The sequence below is a fragment of the Astyanax mexicanus genome, chromosome 10 (genome assembly GCF_023375975.1).
Source record: "Astyanax mexicanus isolate ESR-SI-001 chromosome 10, AstMex3_surface, whole genome shotgun sequence".
Classification (NCBI taxonomy): Eukaryota; Metazoa; Chordata; class Actinopteri; order Characiformes; family Acestrorhamphidae; genus Astyanax; species Astyanax mexicanus.
In genome coordinates this window covers 35,304,273-35,325,265 of record NC_064417.1, presented here as the reverse complement: position 1 = coordinate 35,325,265, position 20,993 = coordinate 35,304,273, and the positions used below count along the sequence as shown (strand labels likewise).

Here is a 20,993-nt window from a genome sequence, read left to right as displayed (position 1 = left end):
CTCCAGGGAACTCCAAACTTTATTTCTAACCAAAGTGTGCTGAACACTGCTGCCTTTACATTTAAATGATGACCTTCAGGGTCAGTGTTGCTGCTCTAATTGTCCACACTCGCTTCTTTTCTTATTTACAAAGCCACAGTTCTACACAGAAGTGCATCCACTGAAACGTCTTTAAGAAAACAGAAGTAGATCTTCTGCAGCATCGACAGCATCAGCTATCCACTCTGATATTATATATACTTTTATATTTTTAACAGTGTAGGTTTATGTTCCATGTTCCGCCTATCTCTGTGTGCTACTGAATCTCTGCCTCCCAGCACAAAGCCTAATTATGGACGTTTTATTTCATAACACACAGAACAGGCTGCCCACGCATGGCCATTTACCAACTGAAATCCATTCATATCTCCAACATTAGTCAGATGACCAGTGAGCCACTCTTATGTAAGCTACTACTTGACCTCCTCCACAAAACACAGTCATAGACAATGCACCAAAATACACCATAAACAAAGACCTCAGTTGTGTGTGCGTGTTTGTTTTTTCTCCGATAGATTGGGGAACGATACAATCACTGCATCTTCAAAAGGTCAAACAACATTTATCTAGCATGTCTTACAAATGGCTTCTTAACTTCAGAGAAAGAGGTCAATAAACAGGGCTGTGAACTTTGTCAGAAAGATAAAAGGGTTATGTTAGCAGGATGGCAGAAAAGGTGCCTCCCATTCCAATTGACTCAGAGGAAAGAGATAACCCAGAAAAGGTTGGCCATACTCTTCGCCCAGTAAACCGTTCAATAGTCCCTTTTAGCCTGTATTGACAGCTAATACACACAAGACTAATAATTAGCACTTAACAGATGGACGATGGTTAGAAAAGATCCATTTAACATAATTGAATTATGGGTGAATGAATTGCTCATTAATCAGTCGATGCAGATTTAGAGGGCTCTGGCAGAGTAAAGCCGAAAAGAAAACAGTCCTCCTACTTCTGGCACTAGGTGTTGCTTTTTACTATACAAACTTGCGTCTTGTACGTCTGGTATGTGTTTTACCTTAATACTATGGTACATACAACCATGTGCTAAGATTAGGATATCCTATTAAAACCTTTGTCTTTTTAAACATATTTAAACATACAAGTCGTCCAGCAGACTAAAGCGCTGCCACTATGATCAAGAGATTGCTAGTTCGAATTTCATTCATGCAGCTTGCCATCAGCTGCCAGATTCCTGAGGTAGCACAATTGGAATTGCTCTCTCTGGGTGGGTAGATGGCGCTCCCTCCCCACATCACTCCAGAAGGTGATGTCAATCAGCACATGGCATCTGTGAGCTGATGTATCGAAACCGAGTCGCTGCGCTTTCCTCCGAGCGAACTGTGATGCTACTCGGTTCGAAAAGAGGCAGTGGCTGACTGCCACATGTGTCGCAGGAGACATTGTGTTGTGTTGGGTCATCACTAATGACAGGGGGTCCTAATGAGTGGGTGATCTTTATTTAAACACTACTGAGAGACCTTTATATAGTAAAACAACAACAACAAACATGCTTTTCAACAAAGGTGCAGTAAACTTAAAGTGAAAATGTCTTATAAAAAATTAATAGGACACCCTATGCCCTAACAGCTGGTACTTTCCACACTGGCAGAAATAATCTCAAGTAAATGTTTCCATTAACCATCTAGCAGCATCAGACATCGACTGGAATAAAGCTTTTCCCACTCCTCCAAGCATAAATTTTGTTTATTTATGTAAGCTCCATTTCTGTTTGAATGAAAATTAAATGTTTATATATGTTTAAATATGTTCAACAAGACAACAGTTTCATGAGGTGTCCTATTTTTTCACATGTATGTATTCATTAACAATTAGTTCTTAAAAAGTGATAATTCTGCAAATAAATACAAAAAGTTTTCTTACAGCTAACATAATGGATAATCCATGACATATTTTGCACTCTATACCACTGCTGATCAGTTCCTGTCCTTTTAAACAGCTCATTTGCTGAAGCTCCTTTGAAGCAGAGAGAGAAGCAGACCTGTGTTCTGCAGCCTGGATCTGTCTGTATGAGCGAGCTGGGCAGTGGTCTGTAAGAAGTTTCTCTATTTATATAATTTGCAAAACTCTGAAAAGTGTGATTAAAGGTAAACTCCAGTTCCAGATGGCTTCATTTTCACACTTTGACCCTATACTCTGGGCACGGTTCTCCTGGCTAAAGAACCAGAAGCCTGAGGTGAGGCAGCGTGGAGATGAAAAGGTTTGAAGCGTAGAGGACTGACCTGTGCTGGAGCCAATCTGGCTGTATCTGGAGCTGACTTTGCGGATGATGTTGTCGTGTATTTGATACCATTCGCTCTCAGTGTTACACCTACAAAACATTGAGACAAACAATTTATTACATTTGCTAAATGTAAAAAGAGGCTTACTGATGTGTTTTACAACATCAATAATAAATGTGCTGCATTGTCTTATTGTCTGTAAAAATATTCCATTGACACAACTGATGTCTTCAAGGACACTTGTAATAATATTTATTATGTATGTTTGAAGTAATAATACTGTAATAATTTTAATTAATGCGATGGCAAATGCAGGAAAGCCTATTTGGTTGTATATAGACCAGAGTCCTAAAGATCTCATACTCATGTATTGATGGTATATGTTTCAAGTGATAATATTGTAGCAATTTGGAGTAATGGGAAGTTACAACTAGGAAAATGTAGATTTAGTTTTGAATAAACCAGATTTTGGAGTCCTATGAAACCAGGAAATCAAGCAGTAATCAAACAACCATCATTAAATCATCAAATTCTTGAAGAACCCTTTCCACACTATTAATGATATAAGTATCAAGTGATATTACTGTAGCATTTTGGAATAATGGGATGTCACACCTAGGAAAAATGTCTAATCGGTTTGCATAATCCAGATTTTGGAGTCCTATAAAACCAGTAAAAAAAAACTTTCCATGCTATTAATAATATAAATACCAACTGATCAATATTATGATATTACTGTAGCATTTTGGCGTAATGGGGTGTAAAACTTAGGGAAAAAAGGAGGGTTGGGGTACCACAAAGCATTTATGCTTACAGGGCACCCAAATAGCTTGCTCCGGCACTGGTATATAGCTAATATAACTAGACCCTTAAAACAAAAATGCTTTTAAACAATAGTGCAATAAACAGAAATGTAAATTTCTTGCAATAAAAAAGTACACCCTATGACCCAATAGCTAGTACTACACGCATTGTCTGAAATAACCTCAAGTAGATGTTTCCAATAACAATCTAGCAGTCTCAGAAATCAACTGGAAGAAAGTGTTTCCCACTCCTCTAAGCAGAATTCTTTCATTCTTTCATTTTCTTTTTCAAACAGCAAGCCAACTTAAAATAAACTTTTTTTCTCAAAAAATAAGTGTAATGAAGCTGCAGCTGTAACTGATTAAATATTTGTTTACTCATCCTTCCTGGGAATCTTATGATTTAATCACACTTGACAAGCAAGCAGTCAGACAATTGGGCCACTACAGAGCTATGAAATTACACTACATAAAAATCTTTTAGACTTTTCTTTTAGCTCATAGTTTCACACAGTTTCACAGCTCTAGGGTGGTGCAACTGTCTAACTGCCTGCATATCAGGAATTTGTTTGACAATTTTCTACAGTGTGGTGAAGAATATGGTTACACTACTTATTAGTTATAAATCAACAGTGTAGATGCATTTCACAACTCAAATTCATAAAGCAAACTTAACACACAAACATGGTGGATAACTACCTGTGTAAATTTGATTTATGTCAAATCTATCACTTTATACTTTATTTTATATTAACATATTCATATAAGAGATAAGAGAAGAGCAGTTGAACTTACGAGTAAACCTTGAGCAGGTGGTCATCCTTGAAGTCGGTGGTCAGCAGATCAGATACACTGATCACAGTGCAGCCGAAGGGACGTCTGTACTGAGTATTAGACACACTCTTCTTCTCACCTGCGACCATCCGCCCTGACAAACACACACCAGCAGGGTTCACCACAAAGCAACAACTGAAAGCTCAGAAACACCACCTGGAACTGAACCAGTGTCACAAAAACAGCATGGTCCCTTCAGTTCTGTCCTAAAGCCCAACGCTGCCCCCAGCTCGGCATGATGTCTGACGTTACATGAGCGTTAACAGCTTGTGACAGGCTGCGTCACGGTCTAGAAAGTGAGTGCGCTTCCATTCGCTATGAGCTGGCAGCCTTATGTTGGGTTTATGACAGAACATTGAATGCTAAGAAATATTTCTGACACAAAATGTATAAAGCTTCAGCACAAACAGCCACATTCTCACTCACCAGCTGCTTATACATCCCTGCCCTGTAACTCCACTCTGCAGGTGAACAGTTACAGCAATTGTAGCCCATGGTCAACTCTAGCACTTCATCAATGATCAGTTTCTAATCACAGAAACCATCTGGACTGAATGGACCTACAGTACCTTAGGGTAGTTCATATCTTCAGGATCATGTTGATGTTCTAAGTAAGTGTAATAGAGAGAATGTTTTCTCTGTTTTTGCCACTTCAGGACAGAATGCTGCTTCTGCACTGTAACTTTGGTGAAGCTGCACAAGATCTCTTGTTAAAACTGTGTAACACTGTGTAACCACAGTGTAAAATCCTGTAACATAACTGAACTGACACAGTACACAGAAATGTAAAAATGAATTGTGAATTACACTTCCAAACTATAGGGGGAGCCCAGAAACAAAAACTTAACAATTACATAAATTTAAATCTACGTTGTCCTTTTTGACTGGGTCCTTTTGACTGTGTGTTCACTACTTCAGTCCCAAAATGTTTTCAATTATAGATTGTTTGACTTACTGTAGACTAATACATTTCTAAAGTCTTTGAAATCACTTTTTAACCTTTTCCAGGTTTATGTATAATAAACCAGCCATGGCTCACACATATGAATCCTTCTTGTGCAGCACACTCAAAAAAAGTTTGAGTATTTTTTTTAACAGTCAAATTAGATCTACTCCACTCTAATAAGCTTTTCGGAGGTCAATAACAAAATGATTCACATCTATTTTTTTCACTAGCATTATGAGTTTTTTATGTTTGTTTTCAATGAAGACATAAATGATCATACATTTTTGTGTAATTATTTTAGTCACATTAAATTTATCAATACTCTTTACTTGGATTAAGGTTACATTGCATTCTAAAAAATCAGATGCAAAAAAGCATATAAGTGCAAAGGATTTACATACTTTTTTTCTTGCCACCGTAGTATAAGTACTTTGAAGAGTAGTATATTACCTTACTTATATATAGTAACTTATTTTTTACTGCTGTTAGTGAATCTGAATCTGTGAAAGCTTAATTTTTTGTGTGAAAAACAAAATTCTATATATCATTTTCCTAGGCATTATATTAAATAAGTAATATTAGGTTAACAGAAGTTCTGTGGTCAGAAACTCACCAGTGAAAAATGAGAAAGACAGGGGCTTTCAAACTACAGTAAAACTGTGACAGATGGCCAACAGTCTGCCACTGTACGCCTACAGAGTGGAGCTAGAAAGTAGGTGTTTCTAATAAAGTGGCCAGTGAGTGGAAGTACAAGTTATGTATTTGTATTAAAGTGAACGGTGAGTGTACGCACCACTACTCCACAAGCACTTACCAGTCCACAGTGAGATGAGATAAACAACATGCGATGATCACCACATAGACAACCACACTACTGGATGAGGTCACTAATCGATGCAGGCCATGCATACACACTAGCTACACACATTAATACAGATAAAGACAGATAAAGTGTTCCGGTCACACTTTACTTGAAGTGGCTTATCATTTTGCCTACGTAGTGCTACTTTATTCAACCTGCCATTATACACCTTGACAGCCATTGGAATGCTTATCAAAACGATTCAGCTTGAACGGCAAATGCTATGTTGTGTAGAGATGGCACAGATCCAGTACCTGAGGCTGGTAGTACGGGGGATACCACCAAGAAATCAGAACAACAACAGAAGTGAAGGCAAGTTACGAAATAAGATGAGTTATGTAACAGTAGTTACGTAGATGGAGTGTAGGGAACTGTAAGCTCACTGCCTTGTGTGGGCAGGACACTTACTGCACCACCCCAAATAAACAGTTTTAGACATTTTGGATTATGGGATACTTGCTGTTAAATTAAGATATTTTAGAACTTAATGTGATAGGCCTTATAACAAGTAATATCCCCATAGAGATAAATGTGGTTTTGTATATGATGGTGTTTTGGTTATTAGGGGTGGGCGATATGGCCCTAAAATGATATTACGATATTTCATGGTATTTTCGCGATAACGATACTCTTGGCGATATGACAAAACACTTTTAAATAAAATATTTCAAAAATACACTATACACTGCAAAGAAAAAAATATATTATTACATACAATATAATATTGCACACCCCTAAGTGAGAAATTAAAAAATACAAGAATTTTATCAGATTTTTAAGTCAATAATCCAGAATGTCAAGATACTAATAATAATGCACTCCAAATATCACCATATATCCAGGATTAAAGTCAAATAAATGATACTGTACATATATAATCTGTCTCTAGTAGATATATAATGGGAAATGGGATGGGTGATATGGCACAATATTTTAGGGTATAATATCGTTCACGATATATAAAAAAATTGACGATATTATCAGTATGATACAATATGACACACCCCTATTGGTTATATTAAGTATATTAAGTATAGCTATTCAATTATAAACTTAAGCAAAAAAATATGCAGCAATGGCCAACAATGTTGGCATCCTGCACTTATTTCTACAAGTGGTGCAGTTTATGAAAGGTTTTGCTATAACTAATGCTTCAGTATTCACATGTTAATTTTTACTCAGTTTGCATTGGAATTTTTGGCACCTTTAACTTAATATTTAGTGGCTCACCCTTTAGAAACAATGACTGAAATCTATTAGCAGACAAATTGTCCCATTCCATTTAGAAGGAGATGGACAGTGCAAGCGCACACGTGACTTGTACCTTGTGTCTGTTGGTAAGCTTAATTTTGCTTGGGAGTTGATTGAGGTTCCTCAGCCACCATTCTAAAAAAAATCCTTAGTTTTTTTTAGAATCTTCCATCAGTTTTTCTCTTACTTCCACGTCCAGGGGGATTAGCTACAGTGCCAGGGGCTGTAAACATCTAAGCACTCAGGGGTCAAAGTAACATTAAGGTCTCTTGAGATGAACTAGAAGCCTTGGAATTGTGCACATTTTAACACAGTTCTGGTTCTTTAACTATTTTTTCTCCAATGTGTGATTTTTATATTTATAGTTACCTGCCACAAACATAAATGAAAGTAAAATGTGACTGAAATTTAATTATTTTTTTACAATTAAAAAAAAAGGCACCAATACATTTTGTGTGGAAATATATTAGATTTCCCCCTGTTCCTTTAAAATAAACATGTGAATACCAAATTAGGATGACTTTTTTATTTGTGATAGGTTGAAGAGGTGATGCTACTGAGAATCGAACAACAATCAAAAGATGTAGTTGTAGTTCTTATTAATTATTTAAATTATTTATTAATAGTATAAAATTTGGTAAACTGTGCTTAACATGTTCTTGGACATGAACTAACAAGGTAAATGAACCAGTGCTAAATGGACAGACTGATGAGTTTTTTACTCAATACATAAAGTTTCAGTATTGGAATAGAATAAACTGGTATTGTGCCATCTCTAGCGTTCAGTATAACTGTCACAGCATATTATGAAAGGTCTGGTTTCACTCTCGTTCAGAAGGCATTGTGATAGGTCACTTTAAGAAAAAGATCACCCGTCAAATACAGCAGCTCTTACCTATTCTAAATATATGAGCTACAACATATACATCTTTGCGGAGATCGCTACTGCCCAAATCCTTAAAGAAAGACAAACGTTTTATTCAACACGGGTCAAACAGCAAAAGCGTCCAAACATGTTACTGTAATTCAGCTCTTAAACAAAGACCATTCCTGCCTCCTTTCGTTTCTGTTTCAGCGCCGCAACGAGACATTCAGCATTTTAAAATCTCACTACTGTGCTCAGTAATAGTGCCAAACAGCACAGAGAGAAATGGTGGCAGCGTGACCGTTGCGGTGGATTTACTGGTGTGCAGGTCAAATCCCACAGATGAGGTTTGACCTTGGCAGTCAGTCCTGCCCTCCAAAATGCATCTTGCACACTCAGAAAAATCAATCAAATCAAGGCTTTGAATTGCACAAAGCAAAAAAAAAAACAAACAAAAAAAAAAACATCTCAGAGTACTTTTAGACAACAGTGTGAGCACGTTTTCAATGCCAAGATCACCCTGGGGGTAGAGGATCAAGGACATGTCCTCCACACAACCCGCAAAAAAAAACATCCCAATACTCACAACAAACAGTGTACACTGCCTTTCTGTTTTCTCTGGTGACTTAGGAACACCCTGCTTATTCAGCCGCACAAAGAACCTCTCACTGCAGGAGAGAGAGACACAGAGAGAGAGAGAGAGAGAGAGAGAGAGAAGGAGAGGGATGCAAACAGACAGACAAGGACAGAGACAGAGAGTCAGAATCAGAAAAATCTCTGTCAAGCGTAACACACTGCAAAGAAACTCTGTGTGTATGTGTGCGTCAGTGCGTGTGTGTGTGTGTGCATGTGCATGTGTTTTAAAAATTAAGCTGTAATATAAATGTGTTATTATTATTATCATCATCACACATATTTTTGTTTGCTGCTATTACTATTATGTATTTTCATGTTTCATGTATATTGGCCATGTTAATGTGTGTGTGTGTGTGTGTATGTGTTTGTGTGGGTGTGTGTACAAGTGTGAACCCCTATGTAGTTTGTATTAATGGCTTCCTCTACAACACTTGGTAATTACACTGAGGCCTGATGATCTTCTGAGGCCTAAAACCCCCTTCACACTAAAACACACACACACACACACACACACTCAAACAGAGGCCCTGGGGTTTTACACATGCTGCATAATTCACTAGTTTACATGGGGAGGAGTGTCTGAACACACGCGCATGCACACACACACACAACCACAACTCCCCAACATTAGTAGGGGGTGGGGGAACGAAAGTAAGAATCTCTGTCTGTTTCTCTGTGTGTGTGTGTCTCAGAGTGAGTGAGCGAAACTGAGACAGACAGAATGTGAATGAATCAATAAAATATTCTATGAGTGCGCCTGGGCCGCAGCCTCGGCGTACAGTACAGGGGGGGGGGGGTGGTGGGGATTCTGAAAAGCAGTAAAAGAGTGTAAAATTGCATCGTGGTGTATCGATCTGAAGGTGGTGATTCATCTTGCTTACGGCACTGATTTTAGACCGTTATAATCAACTATAATAATATCTGGTCATGGCTACCTGTGTAGAGGTTTTATAACACCTGCACAGAGATTTGTAGAACGTGTTAGAAGAGAAATCCAAATATCAAATACCAAATACAATACTTGCTTATTAATAAAACCAGTATTTATAGCATCACTGTATACATGGTTCCTTGACATACATTTGGGCATTCAGTATATATATTTTTTTTTTATTAAATAAAACCCTGCAGTTTCAGACTTAACAATATACTGAAGTGTTTGGAGCCCAGACAAAAAAAATGAGGCCAATCCATTCACTCTATTTATAATTGATAAAGCGGTGTCCAGACAGGAGCATTTTTTCTGTCTTTGACCAGACACTGATGTGAAGATTTCATTTTTTCCTGAAATATTAATGTGAAAAGGTCCCACAAAAGCAAAAAGCAAGGGCTTTAAAAACCTTTCGGAATACTTCTTGATCATGATCTTGATGTCCTACATCTGTAGATGTGGTCAAACTATGTTTTAAATACAGTCCTTAAAAATATTAATCCTACGATTACAATTTAATTAAGTGACAAAAATAGCTGCAAGATTTATTGGCATGCAGATTTATTTATATTTATATTCACATCTCTCCATAAAAAAACTCTTTATCTTTTATTTCATCAACTGTGACTGAAAAATGGGGTACAAGATTTTGACAGGGATATGTAAAGGCTTTCTCTCCCTCTCCCTCTCTTTCACAAACGTGATTGGGTAAAAATGTCTGTGTCACCTGCGTGCGCGTTTGTGGCTCGTTCTAGATTGTGGGAGATTTTATCTGACTTGCGGGCATCGGGGAGCCGTTATTGATATGTGGTAGACTCCCGCAACTTCCGGGAGACTTGGGACGTCTGAAATAATGATCTGATGGTTTTCTCTTAAAAAGCCCCTTTTTCTTTTCTTTTTAAACGTCATTCATATTTTTGATGATTTATTTAATCATCCATATTTGTTGTCTAATTTACTCATACCTTTAATAACTACCTGCAAGCTAACATGGCATTACCAAAGTAGTAAGTGCATCCTATGAAAGTACATGAAGTGAGTCATCACACCTTTTACTTAAAGGGCTAAATAAAGAAACATCATTGGACAGCTGAAGACATGTGTGGCCATAACCTAAAAATGTTGTTAGCTTAGCTAACAGATACCCTGCACTGATGAATGGAGGAGAAGGAGGGCCATCCTCCTACACAGAAGGAGTGACTCCCAGCCATGGACGGCTGTGGATCATTAGGGATGAGGATATAGCTGCACCAACTGCATCTTATGATGTGAATGTGGTTGAAACATCTGAAAGGTTTAAGCACTACGTGTTTCCCTTACCCTTAGCTTCTCCTTAGCCCATACTGGTCAGTTCTAACTGGCAGTCCTGTGGAGCTGTACCTGATTGGTCGCATCTCCCTGCTGTCGTAGATAAAGAAGAAGACGTGCAGCTCCTCTGCCACACTGCAGTTGAGCAGGCTGTTGACTTGCAGAAAGAGGTGATGCATGTTGGTCTGTAGGGGAAAGTCTCGCTTGCGGTGCCGTCGCTCCATCTGAAGAAGAAAAAAAAAAAAACAGTTTGTGTTGGTTGTCCATTATCAGTGGTCACAGGACGCTGCCCACAGGACGCTGTTGGCTGGATATTATTGGTTGGTGGTTTATTCTCAGTCAAGTAGTGACACTGAGGGGTTTAAAAACTCCAGCAGCACAGCTGTGTATGATCTACTTGTACCAGCACAACACCCACTAACAGGTCACCTCCCAAATAATAATAGCAGATCTTTGGTGGTCCTGTGGGGTCCTGACCATTTAAGAACAGGGTGAAAGTAGCATAATAAAATATGCATACAAACAGAAGGACTACAGTTTATAATCATATATGGTCAGTGGAGCTGATGAAATGGACAGCAAGTGAAGAAACAAGGAGGTGGTCATAATATTTTGGCTGGAATGTGTGTAATCAAATATGCACAAATATGTACACACACACACAAACACACATAATTATCCTACATACAAACCCTCGCACACTTGCATAATCAAACACATGCATAAATTTACACTCACACATGATCAGAACACACACATGCATAATTAAACACATGCAAAATACATATCAAAAACTAACTATGCAACATGGAAGAGAAAGAGAGAGAGAGAGAGAAATCTATAAATGTAACTCTATAACCACAATTCTCAACTGGTGGGTTGGGACCCAAAAGTGGGTCGTGGGCACGTTCTGGGCAGGTCGTGGACAGCTTTTAAAAAATAAATATATTTAAAATAAATAAATAAAAAAATAATAATTTTAAATAATTAATTGTCATCTAATTTTGAACACATCTTTTATATTGGGAAAAAGAGACAGGGAGTGTTTCTTACTAATGTACTCTGAATGCATAGAATTGAAATATCAAATTTTCTGGCCTTATTGATTTATTTTGACATTTAATTTAATTGTAGTACCTTTTATACATGTAGTTGTTGTGTTCCTCTTCAGCAATTCACCTTGCATGTATATGTATGTTTAAATTGGTTTTTAAGGCTATTTTCTAAAAATAAATTAGTTTGCTTTGTCTTCTTTTAAATTGGGTTGTGACTTACTGACCATGAGAAAATGTGGGTCCCGGGCTGAGACCAGTTGAGAATCCCTGCTCTGTAATATATAGTGGAGGCTGTATATTTTAACAATATAACATTTTGAAACTCACTGTTACATTTTTATATATAAAATACAAAATACTTTAAATATTGTAATACAATCTGATATCAAACTAAAATCTTGCACGTGTGACCATGATCAAAAGTAACGTCTTTGTAAAAGTCCACTTTTACTCAAAGAATCTTCTTTTCCTCCAATCACTGGTTATGTTCCAGTAACAAACCAGTAAAATGAATGCTGATAGTAAAGTAAAGATCAGCTTATCTCTGTCTCTATACTTCTCTTTACCCAGGGTCCCACTGCAGACCCCAGCAGTGTGTGTGTGTGTGTGTGTGTGAGAGAGAGAGAGAGAGAGAGAGTGAGAGTTGTGTGGAGTTTGCAAACAACCAGTTAATGCACAATTCAACATCCCTCTGTTATCCTTAATCACTATCATTTCCCTATGTGGGGATGGGACCCTGTGTGTGTGTGTGTGTGGGGGGGGGGGTGCGGGGGGGGCACGGAGCACCGGGGATGAAAGAAAGCCATGGCGTCAGGTTAGGCTACAGTTGCCGTGGTAACAGAGTACTAAGGCAGCAATGAAAGGGTGACTCATGAGTAATAGCTTTGTGCATGTGTGTGCAGTGTGTGTGTGTGTGTGTGTGTATGTGTGTAGTGTGTGTGTGTGTGTGTGTGTGTAGTGTGTGTGTGTAAAACCAACCAGCCGATAGAGCTCGGTGACACTGATCTCGTCTGGGTCCACCATGCTGAAGTCCCTTCTGGGGACCAGGTCCAAACCCAGCTGCCTGTAAACACACACACACACACACACACACAAACACACACGTTTAGTCTCCGGCAGAAAAGCCTGCAACATCAGTTTACGCCAAGCAAATATTGTATTCTGGCAGCAGTGAATCAGACTAAAAATAAATGACATCTTCGGCTCTGAGATGACAAGAGCATACATCAAAAACTGTCTGAAAAATAGAATAGAGAGAACTGTATTATCTAAACAATGCTGAACATTTTCAAACATACTGATAAATCCATCCGAACACACACAATTACTTAACACGATAATTTAATTTACATTTAACCCTAAAAACACATTCAGTCTGACATTCAGATGCTGAAAAGCTCACAATCAAGTACAGATATATAATGATTCACTGAGGCCAACTTCGCCCTATTTGCCACACTATGCTTTACTTCATTACTGACTGAATATTGCTCCTGGGCCCCCTTTACAGTCTGGTTTTGTAATTTGCAGACTGAGACACCACTAAAGACTTATTTATACTGCAACTCGTATGAAAATCAATATATCTGTATCAAACACCATTTAAGGAGGAATGGAAAAGTTAGCTACCTGGCTACCTACTCAGATGAACTTCTAGCATTTTTTCACTGTTTGTTTTGAAGAAAATGGCCATTAAACATTGAAACTACACTTTAAACTATGGTAATATGTTTATCAAAATTTTAACAAGAAAAAATAATCATATTTATGGGTTTCTTTGGTCGCTTGTGCTGTCATCTGTCAGTGTATTGCAATTATATTAAGGTACAAAGGCTTGTGCTTCACTTGTACGTTTATTAAGGCTGAACTTGATGCTTTGTGTTTTCCAGCTGTACAGTTCCTATATTGCGTAAAAGTCACAGATGCTTTAGAATCTTTATATATAGATATACAGCTATAACATAGATACACAGCAATCAAACTGAACTGCTTGAATTTTTACACCAGGAGTGGCATAAAGTTATCCAAAAACAGTGTGTAAGACTGGTGGAGGAGAACATGCCAAGATGCATGAAAACTTGAAAACATGATTAAAACCAGGGTTCATCCACCAATATTGATAAATATGAACTTGATTTCTTTGCATCTTTTTTGTAATTTTAGCCATTTCCCATTTTCTGCAAATAAATGCTCTAAATTACAATATTTATATTTGGAATTTGGAAGAAATGTTCGTAGTTTTATAGAATAAAACAACAATGTTCATTTTAATCAAACATATACCTATAACTAGCACTATAACCTCAGGACATGGGTCCTCAAGAGCAGCTCCCAATATCTCTTTAAACTAGTCCTGTATATTATATTTAAAATAATTAAAATTTATCTCAGCATGTCAAAAAAACAGCATGTGGAGTGAGGTGTGCTTTTCCAACTCACTCGTTTCCCCAGTCCAGACGTGCTATGATATGCTGTTTGATGTCAGTCATGCGGTCGTTGGTCAGGTGACCCACAAGAACCTGCCGTCTGAGCTCCAGTATCTCAGTCATCACATGCCAGAGTCTGTGGAACAACTCGCCTTCGTTCTTCTGCGTGAGGAGAGGGAAAAAAAGAAAAAGAAAAAGTGTAGCCATGATTGAGTGAGTGAGTGAACTAAACTGTTTTACAGCTTTTTATCAGTACAGCTGTTGCTGCACAGCTGGTGAGTGAGAAGACACCACAGAGGGCTTGTACACTAACAGGTGCACTTCAGTTTAGCTAGACACAGAGCATCACACTCTGACTCACTAGAGACAGAAAAATTAAACTGCAACATGCAGTACATAACACCAATCCCTCAGTAAAGCTCACACAAAAACCCAACTCTAGGCCTGTCACAGTAATTACAATTTTGATTAATCATACGATATATGGACTCAATCGCAATAATTTTACTTGAATCAATAAATGAAGTTACACTTGCCTTTGAAGACACCCAAGGATGCTTTACAATCACATTTTTCACACAATCAATTACACTCATACACACACCATTGAGAAGTGTCAGCCAATCACGCACAGCCTACTCTCAACTGGAAATTACCGTCCATCTGGAAGACCTCACTGAGGTGTAAATACTTACCCACACCAATGAAATTTAGAGTATCCAATTTACCTGATCTTCATGTTTTCGGACTGTGGGATGAATAGAGGAAACCCACATAGACATGGGGAGAACACAGAAACTTCACCCAGATAGGGCCTTAAACCCAAGATCCCAGTGCTGAGCGGCGAATGTGCTAACCACTAAGCCATCGAACCCCTTATCATGGATGATCCAATAACATGAATGAATGTTTAATTGATGTGGAATATCTAAACTTTGTGTCACATTTAAATTCCAATGTGTGGATATTCCTAAATATCCAAGCATTCTTTACTCTTAATTATTATGTTGTTATATTATCTTTATTGCAGTGGCATAAAGTGCTCTTAAAATGTCATTAAAATAGTAAAAATCACAATTATGTCTGCAACAATATATAACCCAACATCATTTTTGCTGATCTCTATATTGTCCATTGTGTTAACTTGGCCAAAAATGCGCCATTAATTTGAATAAGATTTAAAAAAATATTGTTTTTGTTTAACATATTTTTAATATTGTTTTTATACTTCATTTCCATTGTCTGAACATTCTTAATAATTCTTTTGTCCAAATTTGGTTAGCATGACAGGCCTAATAAATGCTGATGTACAGAAGTAATGTACCAAGTTGTGTAGAATGAAAGCTAGAACAGACTCCAACAGTCACACAGTCAAATGTCACACAGCCATATCACAGTTTACCACATAGAGCTGCTTCCACATGGTGCCCCAGTCTCGCAGAGTCACCGTCATCTCCGTAATGACAGACTCCTCCATGGGGATGACTGTCTCAAACTGCCTGTGGGTCAGAAACACAAAATCACATTTATATAACCATGGGTTTCTACCAGGTCATGCCTTGTTTGAGCTTCACACTGAAATACACTATATGGTACATTTTTTCTGGACACCTTTCTAAATGCATTCCTGTATACAATAAAATCCTCACAACAATGCTCCAAAATCTGAACAAAGCCCTCCCTGGACAGCAGAGACAGTTACTCTACCGAAACAAAGATACAACCATATTAGTTTTTGATTACTACTCATAATACTACTCATTGGTTTTAGCATAAACAGTGTTATAAAACTCACTCAATTTTATGATTTGGTAATGATCTGGTAAATTAAGTTACATAAGTTAAATAAAAAATCATTATCAATACCTGGTTGCAGTACTTCCACCTAGAGAATGAAGCATAAATGCATTGGGACTTTCTAAGTGGCCTTTAACCACTTTAACATGCTGTGCTCAGCAAAGAGAGAGAGGAGAGGGGAGCGGTTCTTACCCTTTGTTCTTAATGTGTGCATGTTTCAGGTGAATGAAGCTGCAGGGGAAAATTCCCTGGAAAAATTACACAACAAAAAAGGTTAATCAGGACTGTACAACATTATAAAATGCTATAGTTTAAACACTCTAATGTACAATCACTGAATGTAAGTATTGTCAATCAAAGGTGTTGCAGATCACAGTCAAAAAATTATTATAGTTACCTTGACATTTGGATTCTTCACAACGAATCCTCGGTACCATCCTAAAACCACAATTAATGACATTTCAGAGCTCAGATTTGGACAGGCAGAAATCATTACAGCTGATGTGTGAAGCAGAAAATATTTCATCAGTAAATGAAACAGATCATAACTACAGAGAAATAATGCAAGAACGGCAGAATAACTCATTACTACACTCTGCTTTGAGGTGCTAAAAATATTTGCAAAATGCAGAATAATAATTTGCATTAACAAAAAAGATGGCAAGCTCATCTTTGTTGAAGAGAAGCCTGTGGGCTATCATATGACTCATATTCAACTCAGTATTGAATACATAAACCAATCTGTTCAGCTATTATCTACTGTACAGCAGTCCGGCAGCACATCAGAGCTGAATTAATTATAAAGGTACGGTAACCTTCAAGCTTTGTACTGTACAGACTGTAGACTTTCAGCTTTCATGTTCACAGCAAAGAGCTGCTGCATGTTATTGAAACATACAAAAGGGTTTAAACTTTAACATACACTATATTTCCAAAAGCATCTGCATGCTTGCATTGTGTTTGGTGATGTAAGACTTGGATGGAGCTGTTTGACCATGTAAACCCATTGCATAAAGCTCTCTACGCTCTATGGTTTTAGAGCTAATCTAAAGACCACATGAAGATCTGTAGTGATTGGCTCTGCCGAAAGTTAGTGACCTCTGTGCATCCACTGACACTTTGCTTTCATTCCCAGTCTCTTCCACTGCGTTATACTATCACTGACAGTTGACTGTGGAATATTTAGTAGTGAGTAAATTTCACAACTAGACCTGTTGCACAGATGTTGCATCCTATTACGATATCACACTGGAATTTACTGAGCTCCTGAAAGTGACCCATTCTTTTAGTAATTTTAGTTTGTAGACGTGGTCTACATGAATAGGTGCTTGGTTTTTAGACCTGTGGCCATGAAAGAGACTGGACAAATAAGTTGTTTTCTTGTTATATTGTCTTAAATTATAACAATAAATTAATTATTGTTTTATATCAAGATATCATGTATTATTATGTATTGTTTTAATATTTATTAGTAGTGTTATATCTAATACCGATCATGATCCAAAATTGCATTATTAATTATTTATCCTGTCAGAACTACATTTCTAGAGATGGGGTTAATGTGGGAGGGGTGAGGAGGAGGTGGGGAGGGGTGGTTGGGGGGGGGGGGGGGGGCGCTAAAATGGGTTTGAAAAGGGAAAGGAAGGAAGAAATGAAGGAAGAATAAGGGAAGATAAAGGGGGGCAAGGAAGTTGAAGTAAGAAGAAGAAAAAAAAGGGGGGGAGAAAAAGAAAATAGGTGGAAATATTAAATTTTGTGTTGGGTATTTTATTCTGTTTTTTTTATTATAATTTTTTTCTTTTATTCCTTTGCTTTTATACTGGATATTGTTTAGGCTTTCTTCTCTAACTGGTTTTGTCCTGTTTCTCTACTTTCCTGATTTATTTTTTTCTCTCTCTTTTCTTACTCCCTCAATAAAAAAATATAAAAAAAAGAACAAAATGTATTACTTTACATATCATATATATATATATCTCCAGATCATATCTGACTGAAAATGTATAAAAAATATTTGAGCTGTATAGGATGGATTATGGCCAGACACCATTAGAAGCTTCCACAACTCCATAACGAGACATTTTGCAGGTTGCGTTACACATTTATTCCAAATATTTGTTCCAAACTACATTTATATATATAGCTCAATAAATAATGTCTGTATCGATTTAAATTTTAAAGTTTTAAAATTATTGTTCCTGGTAACATTTATCTTCCTTCAGAATAGAAATGCAATACACTTCCTCCTGGGTGCAACCATTCTTTAGATGATAAGTGTATTATCAAGAATTATAATACTGTATCATTAAAGTGTGATGATAAATACAGTGTACTGTGTACTGGTTTAGAAAAAAACAGCATCCCACTGGCATTCACACTTATTCCAGTATTCCTCCCACCTCTATTCCAGCAGAGTACAGTACAGAACCTGACATGCAGAGCTGGTAACAGAACAGCTGTGCGATTCTGTATCAGTAATTCCTATGTGGGGTTTCCACACATTTCCCTTTAATTACCTTCACATTTCTCCAAAATCTGCACAGTCTCTCCGATCTCCAGGGGCAGCCCATGTTGAACCGTTCCACGAAAGTTTGCCAGCACTGAAATGGCAAAAAGAGGTTTATTAATTAGGCTGCAGCCTTTGTACAGTAAATCCTGCAGCAATGACTGCGTGTATGAGAGAGAGAGAGAGAGAGAGAGAGAGAGAGAAAGAAAAAGTCAGTGGTGTCCAGGTCTCTGAACCTTTATACTGAATCTAGTCCAGCAGGCTCTATAAAAGGGTTCGTCTCCTGTACTCTATGCAGTGTTTGCAGTCACTGTGCCCTTGTGACTGTTGCTTTCATCTTCTTTATAATTGTCTCTACAATTTTACAATGCACCAACTTGTTCAACGGTCTATAAATACTTATTATACACTTATATTTGATTGGATTTGATTTATTTAAGTAACAGGGGCAATACAATGATTAACATAATTAATTCATAACATAAATGTGCCAGATTTTGCTAAATGGCTAAAAATCTGCAGTCCCAGGACAAGTTCATGTCATAAGAGTTACACGACAATTAAATTAATCAATAAAGCATGTACATATAACATATAATTACATATAACATATGAATTAGATAACATCCTGACCAATCTGTTTGTTCAATAACCATGTCTTTAGACTTCTGGAGAAAAAAACAATAGATGAAAAACCCCTCAAAGCATGGAGGACATAGATGACCAATTTGTGGCTTTACACACAAATTCTTTTAGCACTGGAGCTGCTAAACCATTGAAAATGTTAAAGACCAGTATAAAGGAAAAGGAACAGGATCAGTGCAAAATAAGAACAAGCGTGTGAAACGGACACTGTGGTCTAATTTCAAAACATTGTAGATAGATGATGATAGCTATGAAGAGTTATATGCTCATTCGCTAATCAGCAAACATTTGAAATTATTTTTTTCATGCAGAATTCATGCAGATTGGCTACCAGAGCCCTGAGAGAGCACAATTGGCCTTGCTCTCTCTGGGTGGGTAGATGGCGCTCTCTCCCCATATCACTCATTCAGCCATTCCTGAAGAATTTTGCTGCTTCTTTAGTTTAATTTATTTTCACGAAACTGTTATGTAATTTATCACACTTGCAGAAATAGATTATTAAATTATCCACCCTCACCAGCTTGAGCTTTATAACAGTAGGGGTACCCAAACCGCCACCCGAATTCAGAAAGATTATCAGACAAACAAATTCTGCATGTCACTGAAATGAGCTTGCAGTGTTTGGTTGTTTTTTTTTAATTTCTTTTCTTTCTCAGATTTTGAGCGTTCCTCTGCTTTTCTAAATAAGGCCTTAGTCATAGTCTGCTTACATAACTCACACAAGAGCTTTTCACAGCACAGGACCACGGACAGGAACGCTCCAAATCTACCTGCTCAGAAAACTCTCGGCATTTCCGTACTTAATCACGACGCTCCATCACAGCACTCGCTGCATTCTCTCCCAAAACCTCATCTGCATATCAGGTAAGGTGTTAAGAGCCTTTGTGACAGAACACATAAATATGCAACAGCCCAAAAAAAAACACAGCAGAAATACATACAGACTTCTGACACCTCCCACCAGCGAACAGGAGGACTTTTAAACAGCAATGTCAGCTTTCCAGGGGGAAGGGGTTCTGGGAGGCAGGCGAATCTGCTTTGCAATGCTTGCTGCCTGTCAGCGTTTTTCTCTAATACATACAGAAGAGCAGGAACAAATTTGTGGCACTAAATCTACAGCAGACCAGCTTCTGCTGCAAATCACCAGACAGGAGATACTGCTGCAAGGAACGTGTCGGCTCATGGATCAGCTAAACAACCCACATTCCTAATGATATACAAAATATGGTTTCAAAAGGCCTTAAAGGAGGCGGCAATCTGGCTGGTCATAATGTGGACTTGACTCATTGACAAAAAAAAATATATATATATATATATATTCAAGAAGCTTTTGGAACTGATTGCAACTTTAGATATATAAATGTATAAATGTAATGAAGTGATGGACAGTATCAGTAAGGTGTCAAAAGTATTCCCATTCATTACTCAGGTAAAAGTATAGATACTAGGGTTTAAAATACTTCTTTAGACATTGAAGTATCAACTCAAGCGTTTACTCAAGTACTGGTTTCAAAACTACTTAAAGTATAATGGAAAAAGTTTTGGGATTTAGAGCCCTCTCTGGTAAGAAAAGGTAATTGCACCCAGCATGCGGAAGAATCATTTTAAACTGGGCAGGTGTGATGCTGTCTCCTTTTAAAGCGGATGAATCCAATTCCAGGTTATGTTCAGTCAGAGAAACTTCACTTCATCGCTCAGTCAGAAACTTCACTCCTTCGTTTCTTTGGTTTTACTATGAGTGAATGAGCTACTGAGCTCTGAATTTCCCCTTCTGAAGTCTCCATTGCTCCATCAGCTGCTCGCGTTCAGTAAAACTGGATCCTCTTTCAGAGGCTGTACATGTGATGTAAGT

The 20,993-nt window shown here is 37.6% G+C and overlaps 1 protein-coding gene across 3 annotated transcripts in view; it reads right to left on the bottom strand.

Moving 5' to 3' along the window:
- The window catches only part of dock4 (dedicator of cytokinesis 4), a 107,819-nt gene that overhangs the window by 61,953 nt on the left and 24,873 nt on the right, over positions 1–20,993 (bottom strand). For 2 of the 3 annotated variants that reach the window (XM_007252878.4, XM_007252879.4), the window contains exons 2-12: positions 18,507–18,590; positions 16,391–16,431; positions 16,186–16,241; positions 15,599–15,695; positions 14,210–14,358; positions 12,749–12,833; positions 10,788–10,939; positions 8,427–8,508; positions 7,871–7,931; positions 3,878–4,010; positions 2,280–2,368 (exon numbers count right to left, since the gene is read on the bottom strand). In XM_007252878.4, coding sequence (XP_007252940.3) covers positions 2,280–2,368; positions 3,878–4,010; positions 7,871–7,931; positions 8,427–8,508; positions 10,788–10,939; positions 12,749–12,833; positions 14,210–14,358; positions 15,599–15,695; positions 16,186–16,241; positions 16,391–16,431; positions 18,507–18,590 — 1,029 coding nt within the window. Of the gene's footprint in view, positions 1–2,279; positions 2,369–3,877; positions 4,011–7,870; positions 7,932–8,426; positions 8,512–10,787; positions 10,940–12,748; positions 12,834–14,209; positions 14,359–15,598; positions 15,696–16,185; positions 16,242–16,390; positions 16,432–18,506; positions 18,591–20,993 lie in introns of those variants that run through there. The other variant, XM_022684172.2, reaches the window with a different exon arrangement.